We start from the raw sequence: 13,470 nt of genomic DNA on the forward strand, positions 1-13,470 counted from the left end.
CCACGTACCTGGGTAGGGCAAAAGAAAAAAGAAAAAACAGAGACAAAAGAATAGGGACGGGACCTGCACCAGTGGGAGGGAGCTGTGAAGGAGAAAAGGTTTCCACACACTAGGAAGCCCCTTCGTGGGTGGAGACTGAGGGTGGCGGAGGGGGGAAGCTTCGGAGCCACGGAGGAGAGCGCAGCCACAGGGGTGCGGAGGGCAAAGCGGAGAGATTCCCGCACAGAGGATTGGTGCCGACCAGCACTCACCAGCCCGAGAGGCTTGTCTGCTCACCCGCTGGGACGGGTGGGGGATGGGAGCTGAGGCTCGGGCTTCGGAGGTCAGACCCCAGGGAGAGGACTGGCGTTGGCTGCGTGAACACAGCCTGAAGGGGGCTAGTGCGCCACAGCTAGCCGGGAGGGAGTCCGGGAAAAAGTCTGGACCTGCCTAAGAGGCAAGAGACCATTGTTTCGGGGTGCGTGAGGAGAGGGGATTCAGAGCACCGCCTAAATGAGCTCCAGAGACAGCGCGAGCCACGGCTATCAGCGTGGACCCCAGAGATGGGCATGAGATGCTAAGGCTGCTGCTGGAGCCACCAAGAAGCCTGTGTGCAAGCACAGGTCACTATCCATGCCTCCCCTCCTGGGAGCCTGTGCAGACCGCCACTACCAGGGTCCCGTGATCCAGGGACAACTTCCCCGGGAGAACACACGGTGCACCTCAGGCTGGTGCAACGTCACGCTGACCTCTACCGCCGCAGGCTCGCCCTGCACTCTGTACCCCTCCCTCCCCCCGTCCTGAGTGAGCCAGAGCCCCCTAATCAGCCGCTCCTTTAACCCCGGCCAGTCTCGGCGGAGAACAGATGACCTCAGGCAACCTACACGCAGAGGCAGGTCCAAATCCAAAGCTGAACCCCAGGAGCTGTGTGAACAAAGAAGAGAAAGGGAAATCTCTCCCAGCAGCCTCAGGAGCAGCGGATTAAACCTCCACAATCAACTTGATGTACCCTGCATCTGTGGAATACCTGAATAGACAACGAATCATCCCAAATTGAGGAGGTGGACTTTGGGAGCAATGATATACATATATTTCCCCCTTTTTCTCTTTTTGTGACTGTGTATGTGTATGCTTCTGTGTGTGATTTTGTCTGTATAGCTTTGCTATTGCCATTTGTCCTAGGGTTCTGTCTGTCCGTTTTTTTCTTTTTTCTTTTTTTTAGTAGAGTTTTTAGCTCTTGTTATCATAGGTTGATTGGTTTTTTGGTCTTGTTGCTCTCTTCTTTCTTTCTTTCTTTTTTTTAAATTACTTTTTACATTTTTTAAATAATTATCTTTTATTTTTTATTTTAGTAACTTTATTTTATTTTATTTTATCTTTTTCTTTCTTTCTTTCTTTCTCCCTTTAATTCTGAGCCGTGTGGATGACAGGCTCTTGGTGCTCGAGCCAGGCATCAGGGCTGTGCCTCTGACATGGGAGAGCCAAGTTCAGGACATTGGTCCACCAGAAACCTCCCAGCTCCACGTAATATCAAATGGTGAAAATCTCCCAGCGATCTCCATCTCAATGCCAAGAGCCAGCTCCACTCAACGACCAGCAAGCTACAGTGCTGGACAACCTATGCCAAACAACTAGCAAGACAGGAACACAACCCCACCCATTAGCAGAGAGGCTGCCTAAAATCATAATAAGGTCACAGACACCCCAAAACACACCACCAGACGTGGACCTGCCCACCAGAAAGACAAGATCCAGCCTCATCCATCAGAACACAGGCACTAGTCCCCTCCACCATGAAGCCTACACAACCCACTGAGCCAACCTTAGCCACTGGGGGCAGACACTAAAAACAATGGGAACTACGAACTGGCAGCCTGTGAAAAGAAGACCCCAAACACAGTAAGTTAAGCAAAATGAGAAGACAGAGAAACACACAGCAGATGAAGGAGCAAGGTAGAAACCCACCAGACCTAACAAATGAAGAGGAAATAGGCAGTCTACCTGAAAAAGAATTCAGAATAATGATAGTAAAGATGATCCAAAATCTTGGAAATAGAATGGAGAAAATACAAGAAAAGTTTAACAAGGACCTAGAAGAACTAAAGACCAAACAAACAATGATGAACAACACAATAAATGAAATTAAAAATTCTCTAGAAGGGATCAATAGCAGAATAACTGAGGCAGAAGAATGGATAAGTGACCTGGAAGATAAAATACTGGAAATAAATACTGCAGAGCAGAATAAAGAAAAAAGAATGAAGGGAATTGAGGACAGTCTCAGAGACCTCTGGGACAATATTAAACGAACCAACATTCGAATTATAGGGATCCCAGAAAAAGAAGAGAAAAAGAAAGGGACTAAGAAAATATTTGAAGAGATTATAGTTGAAAACTTCCCTAATATGGGAAAAGAAATAGTTAATCAAGTCCAGGAAGCACAGAGAGTCCCATACAGGATAAATCCAAGGAGAAACACGCCAAGACACATATTAATCAAACTATCAAAAATTAAATACAAAGAGAAAATATTAAAAGCAGCAAGGGAAAGACAACAAATAACATACAAGGGAATCCCCCTAAGGTTAACAACTGATCTTTCAGCAGAAACTCTGCAAGCCAGAAGGGAGTGGCAGGATATATTTAAAGTGATGAAAGGGAAAAACCTAAAACCAAGATTACTCTACCCAGCAAGGATCTCATTCAGATTCAAGGGAGAAATTAAAACCTTTACAGACAAGCAAAAGTTAAGAGAATTCAGCACCACCAAACCAGCTTTACAACAAATGCTAAAGGAACGTCTCTAAGTGGGAAACACAAGAGAAAGAAAAGACCTACAATAACAAACCCAAAACAATTAAGAAAATGGGAATAGGAACATACGTATCAATAATTACCTTAAATGTAAATGGATTAAATGCTCCAACCAAAAGACATAGACTGGCTGAATGGATACAAAAACAAGAGCCGTATATATGCTGTCTACAAGAGACCCACTTCAGACCTAGGGACACATACTGACTGAAAGGGAGGGGATGGAAAAAGATATTCCATGCAAATGGAAATCAAAAGAAAACTGGAGTAGCAATTCTCATATCAGACAAAATAGACTTTAAAACAAAGACTATTACAAGAGATAAAGAAGGACACTACATAATGATCAAGGGATCAATCCAAGAAGAAGATATAACAATTGTAAATAGTTATGCACCCAACATAGGAGCACCTCAATACATAAGGCAAATACTAACAGCCATAAAAGGGGAAATCGACAGTAACACAATCATACTAGGGGACTTTAACACCCTACTTTCACCAATGGACAGATCATCCAAAATGAAAATAAATAAGGAAACACAAGCTTTAAATGATACATTATAGAAGATAGACTTAATTGATATTTATAGGACATTCCATCCAAAAACAACAGAATACACTTTCTTCTCAAGTGTTCATTGACATTCTCCAGGATAGATCGTATCTTGGGTCACAAATCAAGCCTTGGTAAATTTAAGAAAATTGAAATCGTATAAAGTATCTTTTCTGACCACAGTGCTATGAGACTAGATGTCAATTACAGGAAAAAATCTGTAAAAAATACAAACACATGGAGGCTAAACAATACACTACTTAATAACCAAGTGATCACTGAAGAAATCAAAGAGGAAATCAAAAAGTACCTAGAAACAAATGACAATGAAAACACGATGACCCAAAACCTATGGGATGCAGCAAAATCAGTTCTAAGAGGGAGGTTTATAGCAATACCATCCTACCTTAAAAAACAAGAAACGTCTCGAATAAACAACCTAACCTTACACCTGAAGCAATTAGAGAAAGAAGAACAAAAAAACCCCAAAGTTAGCAGAAGGAAAGAAATCATAAAGATAAGATCAGAAATAAATGAAAAAGAAATGAAGGAAATGATAGCAAAGATCAATAAAACTAAAAGCTTGTTCTTTGAGAAGATAAACAAAATTGATAAACCATTAGCCAGACTCATCAAGAAAAAAAGGGAGAAGACTCAAATCAATAGAATTAGAAATGAAAAAGGAGAAGTAACAACTGACACTGCAGAAATACAAAGGATCATGAGAGATTAGTACAAGCAACTATATGCCAATAAAATGGACAACCTGGAAGAAATGGACAAATTCTTAGAAATGCACAACTTCTGAGACTGAGCCAGTAAGAAATAGAAAATATGAACAGACCAATCACAAGCACTGAAGTTGAAACTGTAATTAAACGTCTTCCAACAAACAAAAGCCCAGGACCAGATGGCTTCACAGGCGAATTCTATCAAACATTTAGACAAGAGCTAACACCTGTCTTTCTCAAACTCTTCCAAAATATAGCAGAGGGAGGAACACTCCCAAACTCATTCTACGAGGTCACCATCACCCTGATACCAAAACCAGACAAAGATGTCACAAAGAAAGAAAACTACAGGCCAATATCACTGATGAACATAGATGCAAAAATCCTCAACAAAATACTAGCAAACAGAATCCAACAGCACATTAAAAGGATCATACACCATGATCAAGTGCGGTTTATCCCAGAAATGCAAGAATTCTTCAATATACGCAAATCAATCAATGTGATATACCATATTAACAAATTGAAGGAGAAAAACCATATGATCATCTCAATAGATGAAGAGAAAGCTTTCGACAAAGTTCAATACCATTTATGAAAAAAACCCTCCAGAAAGTAGGCATAGAGGGAACCTACCTCAACATAATAAAGGCCACATATGACAAACCCACTGCCAACATCGTCCTCAATGGTGAAAAACTGAAACCATTTCCACTAAGATCAGGAACAAGACAAGGTTGCCCACTCTCACCAGTATTTTTCAACATAGTTTTGGAATTTTTAGCCACAGCAATCAGCGAAGAAAAAGAAATAAAAGGAATCCAAATCAGAAAAGAAGAAGTAAAGCTGTCACTGTTTGCAGATGACATGTTGCTATATAGAGAATCCTAAAGATGCTACCAGAAAACTACTAGAGCTAATCAATGAATTTGGTAAAGTAGCAGGATAGAAAATTAATGCACAGAAATCTCTTGCATTCCTGTACACTAATGATGAAATATCTGAAAGTGAAATTAAGAGAACACTCGATTTACCATTGCAACAAAAAGAATAAAATATCTAGGAATAAACCTACCTAAGGAGACAAAAGACCTGTATGCAGAAAATTATAAGACACTGATGAAAGAAATTAAAGGTGATACAAATAGATGGAGAGATATACCATGTTCTTGGATTGGAAGAATCAACATTGTGAAAATGACTATATTATCCAAAGCAATCTATAGATTCAATGCAATCCCTATCAAACTACCACTGGCATTTTTCACAGAACTAGAATAAAAATTTTCACAATTTGTATGGAAAAACAAAGACTCCGAATAGCCAAAGCAATCTTGAGAAAGAAAAACGGAGCTGGAGGCATCAGGCTCCCTGACTTCAGACTATACTACAAAGCTACAGTAATAAAGACAGTATGGTACTGGCACAAAAACAGAAATATAGCTCAATGGAACAGGATAGAAAGCCCCGAGAGAAACCCACGCACATATGGTCACCTTATTTTTGATAAAGGAGGCAAGACTATACAATGGAGAAAAGACAGACTCTTCAATAAATGCTGCTGGGGAAACTGGACAGCTACATGTAAAAGAATGAAATTAGAACACTCCCTAACACCAAGCACAAAAATAAACTCAAAATGGATTAAAGACCTAAATGTAAGGCCAAAATGTAAGGCCAGACACTATCAAACTCTTAGAGGAAAACATAGGCAGAACACTCTATGACATAAATCACAACAAGATCCTTTTTGACCCATCTTCTAGAGAAATGGAAATAAAAACAAAAATAAACAAATGGGACCTAATCAAACTTAAAAGCTTTTGTACAGCAAAGGAAACCATAAACAAGACCAAAAAACAACCCTCAGTATGGGAGAAAATATTTGCAAATGAAGCAACTGACAAAAGATTAATCTCCAAAATTTACAAGCAGCTCATGCAGCTCAATATCAAAAAAACAAACAACCCAATCCAAAAATGGGCAGAAGACCTAAATAGACATTTCTCCAAAGAAGATATACAGATTGCCAACAAACACATGAAAGGATGCTCAACATCACTAATCATTAGAGAAATGCAAATCAAAACTACAATGAGGTATCACCTCACACCAGTCACAATGGCCATCCTCAAAAAATCTACAAACAATAAATGCTGGAGAGGGTGTGGAGAAAAGGGAACCCTGTTGCACTGTTGGTGGGAATGAAAATTGATACAGCCACTATGGAGAACAGTATGGAGGTTCCTTAAAAAACTAAAAATAGAACTACCATATGACCCAGCAATCCCACTACTGGGCATATACCCTGAGATAACCATAATTCAAAAAGACATGTACCACAATGTTCATTGCAGCACTATTTATAATATCCAGGACATGGAAGCAACCTAAGTTGACCATTGACTGATGAATGGATAAAGAAGTTGTGGCACATATATACAATGGAATATTTCTCAGCCATAAAAAAAAAATGAAATTGACTTATTTGTAGTGAGGTGGATGGACCTAGAGTCTGTCATACAGAGTGAAGTAAGTCAGAAAGAGAAAAACAAATACTATATGCTAACACATATATACGGAATGTAAAAAAAAAAAGGAGGTTCTGAAGAACCTAGGGGCAGTACAGGAATAAAGATGCAGACGTAGAGAATGGACTTGAGGACACAGGGATGGCAAAGGGTAAGCTGGGATGAAGTGAGAGAGTGGCATGGACATATATACACTACCAAATGTAAAATCAATAGCTAATGGGAAGCTGCCACATAGCACAGGGAGATCAGCTCGGTGCTTTGTGACCACCTAGAGGGACGGGATAGGGAAGGTGGGGGGAAACACAAGAGGGAGGAGATATGGGGATATATGTATATGTATGGCTGATTCACTTTGTTATAAAGCAGAAACTAACACACCACTGTAGAGCAATTATACTCCAATAAAGATGTTAAAAAAACAAACAAAGAAACAGAAAACCAAAGTAGTTCTAGAAGTTGTAGACACTGGAATAAGGCAAGAAAAAGAAATTAAATGCATACAAATTGGAAAGGAAGAAATAAAACTTCTGATTTCCAAATGACATGTTTGTCTATGTAGAAGATCTCAAGGAATTGACAACAAACAAACAACTCCTAGAACTAATAAGTGAGTTTAAGAAGATGGCAGAATACAAGACCAAAACACACAAAAATGCTTATATTTCTAATAATAAACGTGCAGACACCAAAATTAAAAACACAATATACCATTTATAATCAACAAAATGAAATACTTATACACTTTAAAAAACATGTATAATATTTGTGTACTGAAAATTACACAGTGCTGGTGAAAGAAATAAAGACCTACATAAATGGAGAGAAATACCATGTCCATGGATTGGAAGGAAGACTCAATATAGTAAAGATGCCAGTTCTCTCCAAATTGATCTGTAGTTTTAATGTAATTCCCATTAAAATCTCAACATGTTTTTTTTTGTAGACATAGATAAGCTTACTTTAAAATTTATATGGAAAGACACAAAATTCATATGGAAACGTAGCTAAAACAATGGAAAAGAAGTCTAAAATGAGAGTAATCACTCTGCCTGATATTAAGGCTTACTACAGGCCTTCCTCAGTATCCCTGGGGGATTGGCTCCAGGACCCTTCACGGATACCAAAATCTGTGGATGCTTAAGCACCTTATATAAAACGGCATAGTATTTGCATATAAAGTATACACATCCTCCCATATACTTCAAATCATCTCCAGATTACTTTTAATACCTAATGCATTGTAAATGCTACATATTTGCTGGTGCACAGCAAATTCAAGTTTTGCTTTTTGGAACTTTCTGGAATTAAAAAAATACTTTTGATCCACAGTTGGTTGAATCTGCAATGTTAAACCCATGGATATGGAGGACTGACTGTATATAATTACAGTAATAAGACAGTGTTATATTACCAGAGGGATAAACACATTGATCAATGGAACATAATAGAGAACCCAGAAATAAACCCTGTTACTATATGACCCAGCAGTTCCACTCTTGGGTATTTATCTCAGAGAAATAAAAATCTTCACAAAAACACCTGTTCATGAATATTCATAACAGCTTTGTTTGTAAGAGCTGGAAACATCCCAGATGTCCTTCAACAAGTGAATGGTTAAACAAACTGTGTACTACTCAACAATAAAAACAAACTATTGATACATGCAACGACTTGGATGAATCTCCAGGAAATTGCACTGAGTGAGAAAAGCCAATTCCCAAAGGTTATATATTGTAGGATTCCATTTAAATAATATTTTTCAAATGAAAACATTTTTGCAATGGAGAACAGATTAGTGGTTGAGAGTTTAGGGATGGGTTGGGAGGGAGGGGAAGGGAGGTGGATGTGATTTTAAAATGACAATATGAGGGATCCTTATGGTGATGGAACTATTCAGTATCTTGAATGTGGTGGTAGATACACAAACCTATACATGTGATAAAATTGTGTAGAACTAGACACACACACACACACAAGTATACATAATGGTGGGGAAATCTGAATGAGATCAGTAGATGTCCATATCCCAGTTGTGATACTGTACTATAGTTTCATAAAATATTACTATTGGGGGAAACAGAGTAAAGGGTACACAAAATCTCTAAGTATTATTTCTTGTAACTGCATGTGGACCTACAATTATTTCAAAAAATTTTCAATTTACAAAAACTATTTCATATACAGTAAAAAAGCAATATTGAACCTCAACATTATGACCATTGCAAAACTTGTTTTATTGTTTGTTGCGGGAAATGTATTGCTCACAGAATAACACCTATTGAATGACTCATTTAAAACAAAAAACATAATTACACAAAAAGACTGAAAATATATAGATGCAGAAAAGTTATATGAGGCAAACACTAATCAAAATAAAACTGGCATAGCAATATTAATATCAGTCAAAATAATCTTTATTATGGATGAACATTATTACAGATAAAGAGGGTATTTAATGATGAAAGAAGCAATTTAGCTGGAACATTTAACAATCCTTAACTTTAACCAACATAGCCTTGAACAATATGAAGGAAAAATTAAAAATAAAGGAGAAGATGACAGTTCACAAGCTTAGTTCTCAAGGTTGTTTAAAACACTTTTCTCGGTAGCAGATACACTAAGGAGCCAAAAACATTTGTAAGTAGAACAACATATGTGGCACCCTTCAACCATCAATTTTGGAAACTGATGCACATTATTTCAAGGATATAAGGAATATTTATAAAAACGATCACGTAGTGGGCTACAAAGCAAGGCTCAAAACACCAAAGAATTGATACCTTGGAGCATGGGCCACCATCCATGGCCAGAAGGCCAAATCCAGCCTGCCATCTGTTTTTGCAAATAAAATGTTATTGGAACACAGCCATACCCATTCATTTACACAGTGTCTATGGCTGCTTTCACACTATAATAGCAGAGTTGGGTAGTTGCAACAGAGAATATATTAACCACAAAACTTAGAATATTTACTATCTGGCTTTTTACAGAAAAAGTTTGCTGACCTGTGCCTTGGAGAATAGGTCCTTGGAACACAAAGCAATGTTAGACATCAGTAACACACACAGAGACACAAATGTTTAGAAATTAAAAATCACACCTCTAAATAATCCAAGGATCAAAGAAGAAAGTCCAAATGGAACTTACAGAATATATCAAAGTCTAACATTGAAATGTACATGTGAAAAGATGGGATGCAGGCAAAGAGGAACTCAGAGAAATTTTAGTTTTAAAATGGTAATATTAGAATGTAAGAAAGATTGAAAATTAATGTGCCAAACATTCAACTCAAGAAGCTAGAAAAGGATGGCCGATTGATTTGTTACAAAGGTGCCAAGACAATTCCATGGGGGGGAAACCAGTCTTTTCATCAAATGTGCTAGTACAACTGGATATTGCATACAAAAGAATGAAATTAGACCCCTACCTCACACCATATACAAAAATTAACTCAAAATGATTGAAGAGCTAAATACAAGAGCTAAAACTATAGAATTAAACATAGATATAAATCATTATGAGTTTGGATTAAGCTGTACAGGTATACCTCAGAAATATTGTAGGTTCGGTTCCAGACTACTGCAATAAAATGAATATAGCAATAAAGTGAGTTGCACAAATTTTTTGGTTTCCCACTGCATATAAAAGTTATGTTTACAGTATACTGTAGTTCATTAAGTGTGCAAAAGCATTATGTCTGAAAAAACAATGTACATACCTTAATTAAAAAATACTGCTAAAAAATGTTAACCATCACCTGACAATTCAGGGTTGCCACAAACCTTCAATTTGTAAAAAACACGCAATAAAGTGAAGCACAATTAAACAAGGTATGCCTGTAATTTATTATATATGATACAAAAAGGAACAAAAGAAAAAATGCATAGATTGGACTTCATCGAAATTAAAAACTTTTGTGCTTCAAAGGACAGTATCATAAAAATGAAAAGACAATCTATAGAATAGAAGAAAATATTTGCAGATCATATATCTGATAAGGGTCTGGTATCCAGAATATATAAAGAATAATTATAACACAACAATAAAAAGACAACACAATTAAGAAATGGACAAAAGATTTGAATAGACATTTCTCCAAAGAAGATATACGAATGACTAATAAGCACACGAAGAGACATTCAACATCATTAGTCATTAGAGAAGTGTAAATCAGAACCACAATGAGATGCCACCCACTTCACACCCATTAGGATGGCTATAATCAAAAAGATTGACGATGACAAGTGTTAACGAGGATGTGGAGACACTGGAACCATGACGCTTTGCTGGTGGGAATGTAAAATGGTGCAGCTCCTTTGGAAAACAGTCTGGTAGTCCTCTAAAAGGTTAAACATAGAATTACTATATGCCCCAACAATTCCACTCTTTGGCAAATACCCAAGAGAACTGAAAATATATGTCCACACAAAGTAAATGGCATCATTACTCTCTTGCAGATGGCAAGGAGAATACTATGCTTCCACAGAGCCCTGGGACCTTGCATGCTGGAGCTGAGACCTTCTCACCCCGGGTCCGAAGAGCTACAACCTCAAGGACAGAGAGGATATGGCCGGGAGGGGTCATCCCCTATGTCATCGGAGGGAACTTCACCGGTCAGTAGCTCCTGGTTTGGGGCTGGGTGCTTTGTCTTCCTAGGTGGGCAGAGTTCTCCCAGGAAGGACTTAGGTGGGATGGAACAGACCCCAGAGCTGTAGCAGTCCCCCTGCTGAAGCTCCCTCTTGCCCACAGGGTCTAGTGCAATCGGCCTGAGGAAACTGCAGTCTCTGTTGGTGCTATGTGCTCAGAAGTGGTCACCTGGTCCCTGAGGCTTCATGCAGGGGGTGACCCTATGACCCTGGTGGAGTCCCCGCCCTCCTTCCTGACAGCATCCATGACCTTGGTTCCGTTGCACTCCCATGGCATTAACCCAGGGCCTCCAGTGCCAGATCCTTAATTAGGTGCTGGTGATTAAAAATATGACTAAGATGTCACCCTGCTCTCAAGGGGCCCTCAGTCCTAATAAGAGAGAGAGAGATGTGTTCCCAAAGAATTAAAATGTGGGAATTGTCATCAGCTACTAACTTTTGTTCCTTGGTGTCTTAACCATGTTCTTTCAGATCTGGTGTGCTTTTCTGGCCAAAGATTTATATAATCTTCTTCCAAATTAACTAATTTTATATAGAGAACTTTGTTTACACAGAGATATTTGTTATTAGTAGTATTGCCATTTTGGTGAGTAATTACTCTATAAACAATTTTAACTAAAAGTGTCAAGATGTCACTTGACACTTGGATGGCTAAGTTACTCTTTCTTCTATATGTATGTTTTGGGGGGACATTATGACACCACACCCGCATCTTCTACACTATGATGGGAGCCTCCCAATGGTTCGTTGGTTTGTTTTTTGCAACAAAGTCTTTCTAGAATTCAGACCCAATCCCCAACTATCCTGTGTACTTCCCAAACAACTGTTTTTCTAGATCCTTCTCATTGTGTCTAGCAAAATCAAAATACAGTAGTATTATTTATTTCAGATTGATAGATTTTGAAAAGAATACTTATTGACTAGATGCAGCTATCAGCCTAGAGTTTACAACTACTTTATTCTTGCTCCCAATTTACTTATTGCTTTTCCAATTTCTAATCAAGTAAATATGAAGAAAGGTTCAGAGGAAGTATGAAATTCATCTGTTTTCAAAGGACTTGTAGAAAATTATGCTCAAGGATCCCCCAGCAAGACTATGTGAGAGAGTGGCATGGACATATATACACTACCAAATGTAAAATAGATAGCTAGTGGGAAGCAGCCGCATAGCACAGGGAGATCAGCTCGGTGCTTTGTGTCCACCTAGATGGGCGGGATAGGGAGGGTGGGAGGGAGACACAAGAGGGAGGAGATATGGGGATATATGTATATGTATAGCTGATTCACTTTGTTATACAGCAGAAACTAACACACCATTGTAAAGCAATATACTCCAATAAAGATGTTAAAAAAAAAAGAATGATAAAACAGGATTATTATATTTGAAAAAAAAAAGGATCCCCCAGCAAACACTGAACCCCAATGCAAAAGTAGCATGAATGTACATGCAAATAGAATTTATAGAGCATATGGGAATACCCTCCTATAAGTATAAAATAGAATGAAGGGGTGGAATGCAGTGCTGGTGATTTACTTCAAGAGCCTAAAATTGCCAAATTGAATAACCTGAGTAACATTTTTTTTAATTTAGAAAAGTACTTTCAATACAAAGGAAAAGTTGGGAAGCTGGGGACATTTTGAAAAATCTATTTTTACCCTCTCTCCCAATTCACAAACTCCTACTCTCTAAGTTTTGGTAATTCAGGAAATTTATATTGTATTCTTAGCTAGGGAAATCCTTAGTCCTAGTTCATTTTTTATTCTGGGGCACACAAATGAGCTTTTTTGATCATTAGAACATGCTTTGTTGTGAGCCAGCATCTAAGGAAGGTATGGACCTGTCATTTCAGGAAGCCAGAGAGCCATTTTTAAGCAGGCCATGAGACACTGGGAAAAGCACACCTGTGTGACCTTCATAGAGAGGACGGATGAAGAAAGCTTTATTGTGTTCAGTTACAGAACCTGTGGGTAAGTGAAAGCAAGTTCACCTTAGTGGAATCTGAGGCAGACAAGTCAGATGGCTCATGAGTCTTGAATTTTCTCTCTAAAACAGTGTTTCCAATATGCTGTAATATATAGAAGCCCAGCATTTATCAGAAACTCTTCTTGCCCTCAATGAACTCACAATCCAGGGACAAAGTAGGTAGGTCAAGAGGAAGACTCCAGAATGACAAGGTGTCTGTATCTCCTGTCATGGGAACAGTTGAAGG

At 38.4% G+C, this 13,470-nt stretch overlaps 1 protein-coding gene across 1 annotated transcript in view; it reads left to right on the forward strand.

Annotated features, from left to right (window-relative positions):
* Positions 1-13,470, forward strand: part of TLL2 (tolloid like 2) — a 135,204-nt gene that overhangs the window by 71,283 nt on the left and 50,451 nt on the right. The window contains exons 4-5 of the mRNA XM_061194834.1: positions 11,072-11,227; positions 13,111-13,228. Of these exons, the coding sequence (XP_061050817.1) occupies positions 11,072-11,227; positions 13,111-13,228 (274 nt within the window). The remainder of the gene's footprint in view (positions 1-11,071; positions 11,228-13,110; positions 13,229-13,470) is intronic.

This window comes from Eubalaena glacialis, chromosome 1 (genome assembly GCF_028564815.1).
Source record: "Eubalaena glacialis isolate mEubGla1 chromosome 1, mEubGla1.1.hap2.+ XY, whole genome shotgun sequence".
NCBI classification, from domain to species: domain Eukaryota; kingdom Metazoa; phylum Chordata; class Mammalia; order Artiodactyla; family Balaenidae; genus Eubalaena; species Eubalaena glacialis.